The 6,919-nt window shown below is 51.0% G+C and overlaps 1 protein-coding gene across 1 annotated transcript in view; it reads left to right on the forward strand.

Moving 5' to 3' along the window:
• Positions 1–2,344, forward strand: part of CTNNBL1 (catenin beta like 1) — a 172,676-nt gene extending 170,332 nt beyond the window's left edge. Inside the window, exon 16 of the mRNA XM_063100663.1 lies at positions 2,147–2,344. Coding sequence (XP_062956733.1) covers positions 2,147–2,235 — 89 coding nt within the window. The 3' untranslated portion in view covers positions 2,236–2,344. The remainder of the gene's footprint in view (positions 1–2,146) is intronic.
• Positions 2,345–6,919: the final 4,575 nt, after the last annotated feature.

Raw genomic sequence — 6,919 nt, forward strand, 5'->3', positions numbered from 1 at the left:
ATTGCAAGTCAGATGCAGGATTCAAACACAGCCCACAATGTTGTGCCATCTCCTGTCTGTGGGTGCACACAGGGAACAGTCACAGGGCAGTCAGGAGTTGGGTCACCTATCCTTCCCCCTTCCCTGCCACCATGTTCTTTATACCTGCTCATGGGAGTCATCACACGAAGCTCAGGACCACCAGCTTATCCCTCCCCATCTACTAAAACTCAGGTGACCACATTATTTGGGAGGACCAGGACACTTTTGAGAATGAAATGGAGTATTAATAATTATTGTGCTGGGACAACAGGGTAAACTGGAACATATAATTAGCCTCCTTAATTCTGTTTGATTGTGTCCTCTGACAGTCTTCTGTCATCAGCCTCATCCCCTTGTGACTGTTTCCTCTATCTTCATTCTCTGACTTGAAACCTGGCCCTCCCTGAGGTGGCTTCTCTCAAGTGGTGGCTTTCTCCCACACTCTTCCTACCACTGAAGACAGGGGAGGGGTCTTCCATGCTCCTCGTGGGCAACTCTAGACTATTTTCTCTCCCTCCTTTCTCTCTGAAAACACCACCCAGCTGCTTGAACCTCATGTCAGTGGACAGAGCCACCCACAGATCCTCCTTGTGGTTGTGCAGGCACCTGTGCCCCTCGGTCCTTGGAGGAATTCTGGGCTCACTGTCACCTTCTCCATTACTCCTGTCCTACTTCTTGGTGATTTCAGTACCTACATCTCTTTCCCTCACACCCTGTTTCCAGTCTATCAGTGAATCCTGTTGGATCCACCCTCAGAATACATTGAGAATCTGAAGCTTCTCACCTCCACCATTACCTACTTGGCCCAACCCACCCTCATGTCCCATCTCCTTGCTTCTGCCCTTGCCCCCTCCTGGCATCTCCCACACAGCAGCTGGAGTGATTATGCTGCTCCTCTGCTTAGAATCCTCTTCTAGACTCCCATCTCAGACAAAAGGCCAAAGTCCTTTCAGTGTCCCACAGGCCCCATATGATCTGGGTCCTGTCCCCTCCTATGGCTCTGCGTTCCAGCCACATTGACCTCCTTGCCAACCCCCCCCCATGGACAAAGCAAGCTCCCTTCTTGGAGCCCCTGCACCAGCTGTCCTGCTACAACTTGCTTCCAGGTGTTTCCACACGCATGTCCCTCTGGCCTTTACACAAATATCCCCTTCTCTTTGAGGCCTTCTGATAGCCACCTGCATATTTTGTTTACTCTTGGTTTGTTACCCTCACTAGCAAGTAGGCTCCACACGAGCAGAGATTTTCATCCATTTTGATCTTTGCTCTGTTTCCATTGCCTCAGTGGTTCTCAGGCTTGAGCGTGCATCTGCATCATCCTGAGGACTTGGTAAGACTCAGACCTCTGGACCTCACCCACAGTTTCCTTGTAAGTGGGTCTGGGGTGGGCCCAAGGATTTGCATTTCTAGTAAGTTCCCACATCATGCTGATGCTTTTAATCGGGGTCCACACTCAGAACCACTAGCCCAGAACAATGCCTGCCCAGTAGACATCTGTCTTAGTCCACTAGTATTGCTATAACAAAATACCTGAGACTGGGTAATTTGTAAAGAACAGAAATGTATTTCTTACAGTTCTGGAGTCTGGAAATTCCAAGGTCAAGGTGCCAGCATTTGGTGTCTGGTGAAGGCCTTTTTGCTACATCCTCACCTAGCAGAAGGCAGAAGGCAGAAGGGCTAATGGGCCTACCTAGTTCTCTCAAGCCCTTTTCTATGGGTCTAATAACATCCATGGGGGTGGAGCCTAATCACCTCCTACAGGCCCCCGCACTTAATGCTGCTGCAGTGAGGGTTAAGTTTCAACATGAATTTTGGAGGGGGCTCAAACATTCAAACCATACCAGCATCCACTCCATATGTGTGGAGTAAATAAATGAGGGCGTGAGAGAGGATGAGGCTAGGAGGGGAATATGGGCATGGACAGATAAGTTGGGCCCTTTCCACGGAGGGCCTCAAAGGCAAGACCAAGGAGTTTGGTCCCAGCTGCCACCGTGAGGGCTGTTGGAGGCACTGGAGCAGCATGCGCCTCGATGGGAGCTGGGGTTCCAGGAGAGGTGTGAAGTGACCCAGCCCCGGTGCACCCCAATCCTCAGATTCACGCCTAATCCTGTCTTTGTCTCTCTAGAGTACGCAGAGAACATCGGGGATGGCCGGAGCCTGGAGTTCCGGGAGAATGAGCAAAAGCGCATCCTGGGCTTGCTGGAGAACTTCTAGAGGCCCGTTGGCCCTGGGCATCAGGGGTCCTCCCTCGGCATCCCTCCCAGAAACAGTTTTTAGATAGCTCTGTGTGACTTTTGGACAAATTAAAGCTAGTTTTGGTATTCCCGGACTGGTGTTCTTTGTAGCCAAGCTTCACGTGCTATTCTTTACCCTGCGCTCATAGCAGCTGTCTCAGGCACATCTGAGGAGGGTCGGTGGTTGACCTCACTCTGCCCGTGGGGAAACTGAGGCTCAGAGAGCATAGCAGTGCTAGCATCACCACTGTGGCTTCTCTGCTATTGCTGCTATGAGGCTGCCCGTCTAACTGGGGAGAGGGGACGGCATGGGCTCTGGTCCGCCCTGGGGCTTCCTGACACATAGGAGGCATATGGCCACCTGCTTAGCTCCCCGGAGGCTTGTTACAGAACGCAGTCCTCGGAGCAGCATTCTGAGCTCCGGACACACATCAGATTTACCCGGCGCAAGGCAGGGTATGGAGGATCACAGATATACCAGTGTTGGGCCCCGCCCCAGGACAATGACAGCAGAATCTTGGTGCGGCTCTGGCGCTGTGTGGTTTTAAGCTCCCAGATGACCACACAGCAGAGGAGAGCTACCATTTCAGAGTAGACAGGCCTGGGGTCCAAATCCCCCTGCATCGTGTACAGCTGTGGCATTTTGGACAAGTGACTTTTATTTCTCAACCTCACTTCATCTGTGAAGTGGAGCTAATAATGCCCATTTGGTGCTTATCACACACGCAGCACAGTGATGCATTCACAGTAGATGCACTGTGAATGGCGCTTCCTTTTGTCCTTCCTCCGCACATTTGTGACTTCAAAATTGTGATTTCACCCACTTTACTCAGGTTATGGGAAAGCTGGTCTTCTCTACAAAGTCAGCAGCTCTTTAGCATGTCTTAAATCTGCCCTCAAAGAATAGAGTCCTTATGGGTGAGGAGGAGGAAGAGCCACCAAATTTGGAAAAGCAGCATTTCATTAAAATGAAGCATTTAGCTCAAGGTCAGCAAATAGACTGCAAGGGATGCCTCACACCCATGTGCTATGCCCGGGCAAAGGGTGCTGCTCGCTGAACCCCGAGGGACCAGGCTCCAATCCAGGCAGCCACTACCATCTGGCCAGAGTCGACATGCCAAGGGAAACCCATTTGCCACCCTAGGCAGCCACCCGAGAGGTCTCTCAGTAACATGGCACCTGCTTTGTGCCTGGCGTTGGGCTGGTGATGAGACAGTGACTGGAACTGGCCCTGCCCTCCTGGTGTTCAGTGCAACCTGGTGGGAAGACAGTGTGCCCCTCGTTACACTGAGATGAGCGTCCCAGCAGAGGGGGACAAGAATGCTTGACAGGGCGTTACAGAGTCAGATTGCTGAACATCACATTTGGATTTAGTTACTTTTTACTTCATTTTCTGTGACTGTACCGGCTACCATGCATGATAGCCTGCTATGGCTTCTTACTTTACATCCATCCTTTGTAGCCTGCTCTGCAGCCCTGCTGGCTCTGTTATCCCCAGTTTATGGAAGCTGAGACTGAAGTCTCAGGCTAAGTAACTGTGCAGGGTTCTCTGGCCAATAAGCAGCAGAACCTACATTCAAAGCACGGTCTGACTCCACAGTCTCACTGTCCCCTTCCACCGAGCTGCCTATATCTAGAAGACAATCACGGATCACTGACGGACATTACATTTCGATCTGTTCCTCTATTGATATGTGTTTTAATGAATTCACAAAGAATAGGGCATGTCCAGATGTAACCTATGGAATCACAGGCTTTTTGAGCTAAGGCTGGTACTTTAGAGATGGTTAGTCTTTCAACTTTGTTCTTTTTACACTTTATTCGTTTTTAACCAAGTAATGCTTACACATGGTACAGAAATTTGAAATGTAACAAAGATATCCAGTGAGAAGTCTCCCTGCCCATCCCCCATCCCCTAGGCCTCCCTGTCCCCGGAGGCAGCCACTGCCACCTGCTCATCTTTTCAGAGTTCTGTCCAGCAGTTTTCCACTGTGTTCTACCGAAGCCCAGGCTTCCTGACAAGCACATCAGAAGCCAACATAGGAAGAGAGGGAGGGGAAGCTTCAGGCCTCTCCCCACCTTCAAACAGACGCTCCACTTAGCTGTGCTTCCTATATTGCAGCGCCTCCTGAGATTCTGTGCGGCCAGAATGTCCCTCTGCGTAAAACAAGTTTGAACTTACCCCTTCATTTTACAAGTGAGAAAGTGGTCCCCTTTTCCATCGGTTTTGTGGCAGGAGGCTGGCAGGAAACATGAGGTATGTAATCCCTTAGGATTCAGAAGGCGTGTACAGTTCTAGGGGCTGAGGGACCAAGAAGACAGGATAAGGAGAAAGCAGTAACTAACCTCTGCTCTCTAATTTACCAACCCGCTAGAGGAGGCTAAGAAGAACTCAAGTACATTAACCTTACTAACCCTAGGCTCTCGGGGTGTGGTCCCAGCTCCTGAGTCTGCTCCCGGCTAACTGAGAAACTCTGCCTCACCCAGCAGCCCCACCCCTCTGCGAGGCCGTCTTGGGCTCCCAGTAAAGGCCACCCTTGCCCCGTGGGTCTGAACTGGACGTCTGTGTCTGCTCCCTCTTGGGGTCCACAGCCTCTCCCCTTCAAACAAAGCCCCTTTTCGTCGGTCCTTGTGCCCACAGCTGAGTGGTACCAGACCATAGCACCCCAGAGGAGCAGTACTCCTCTTCCTACCCAGACATGGCAATAAAATAGCCTTTCAGCAATGTTACCAGAATTTCTTCACGAGGGAAATGAGGGTTTCATTTTCCTCTTCCTCCGCAGCTTGCTGCTCCGTTTGTGGTGGCCGGCGCGCCTGAATTCAGTGGTGGCAAGATGGGCCGTGCCTGATTTAGAGAGATTTGCATGCAGGCTGCGTTCCTTCTTTATCTGGGGGGAAACACATTGTCAGGGAAGCTTGAAGGCAGCCTTCAGTCACTCCACAGTCGCACCAGTGCCCAGGTGGCATCTTCTGCCATTACCGAGAGCGTCAATTTCGTGTCAACAGGGAGATGAGACTCACTTTCCTAAAGGCAAGACTTCTTGATTAGATTTTCTTACCCAACAGTAGAGGTAAAAGCAGATCCACATTTTTCAATCTGTCTTGTTCTTTGGTGCACATGGGAAGTGGTTGGTAGCGCAGCGGTGGGCCTTCATTATCTGTGCTGGAAAAATGGCAAGCGTTCCTCCAGTCACCTTTTCCTTCATTAGGTAACACGTGCCATTGGTATAAACTTCAGAAGGTATACAAGGGTGTAGGATGTGCAAATCTCCCTGCTAGATGTGTCTCCTGGCCACCCAGCACCCCTCCCCAGAAGCAAGTGCTGCTAATTAGCAGAAGTATCCTTTCAGAGATAGTCTTACGTGTTTTTAAGTGAATAAAAATACTCATTACACATATGGTGGCGTATCATGTTCTCCGTTCTGCATGTTGCTTTTCACTCCACCTCGACCAAACACACACACAGCTGCCCCACTCCCTTACTAGCTCAGCTCTATTGCAAAGCGTCCCATAATTTAGTAAATCATGTTAATGGACATTTGGGTTGTTTCTGATCTTTGGCTATTACAATGGTGCAGTGAACATCCTTGCACAGAACGTCATTTCACACACGTGTGAGTTTAGGTCCCCAAGTAGGATTGCGAAGTCAAAGAGAGTGTGCCTTTTTCACTGTGACACACACCACTACGGTGTCCTACCCCTTCCCACACACCCTCAGTGGCTCAGTGTGAGCCGACCTGTCTCTCTGCCTCGACAGGTGAACAGTGTATCCTGTTGGTCATTTTAATCTGCATTTCTCTTAGGGATGAGGTCATTTCATGTTTTAGGAGAACGAACTTATAGAGTGTGCCATATTAGCTAACACTGAGCTCTCTCTGTGAGCTAAGTACTTCACTCAAATTAGTGCATTTAACCCTCATTCCTGAAGTGTAGATGTCTCATCGACCCCATTTCACAGATGAGGAAACCAGGTGGGGAGGGAGGGCCAGCGGTTTACACAGGGTCAGAACTGGAAGTGGGACCTAAGCAAACCCCCGCTCCTAGTTTTGGACCCGTGCTGTCTCCCAACTGGTAGAAGGGGCTTGGGTGAGGGTGGAGAAGGTGGCACAGAACACACTGGGAACAGACGGCTTCAGCGGAGTCGTGCAGACCGGCCTTGTGACTGCAGCCCTTGTGGCTCTGCAGGGCCCTGCCCCTTCTGCCTCTCCCTGCCATGTCTGGGAGGCTGGACGTGGTGGTCCCCTGCATGGGGGTCCTGGGGCCAGGTTTCCTGGCTGGGGATGGGCACTCACATGGATGTGGCCCTGGCTGCTCTACCATGGGAAAGGGGGAAGTCTGAGAAACATCTGGAAGGTCAGGCTCTCCATCTGCAGCCGTGAGGAGAACCACTGTCAAGCAGGATTGCAGGTAGGACCGTTGCCTGCCTCCCCCGTGCTCCCCACCACTGCCTGTGCACTGAGTCGCATTCTTTCTCACCCAGACCCTCCCTCTGTCTGTGCTCCTATTCCATGTCACTTCGCTGCCTCCTTCCATGTGTCTCCCAGGAGACATTTGTGGATCACCTACTCTGTGCCAGACCCATGCTGGGTACTGGGGGGCATTGCACTCCACCTTGCACTGAAATCCAGTTTGAACTTGCTACATAGTTAAATAGGGTCTCACAA

This window comes from Cynocephalus volans, chromosome 1 (genome assembly GCF_027409185.1).
Source record: "Cynocephalus volans isolate mCynVol1 chromosome 1, mCynVol1.pri, whole genome shotgun sequence".
NCBI classification, from domain to species: Eukaryota; Metazoa; Chordata; class Mammalia; order Dermoptera; family Cynocephalidae; genus Cynocephalus; species Cynocephalus volans.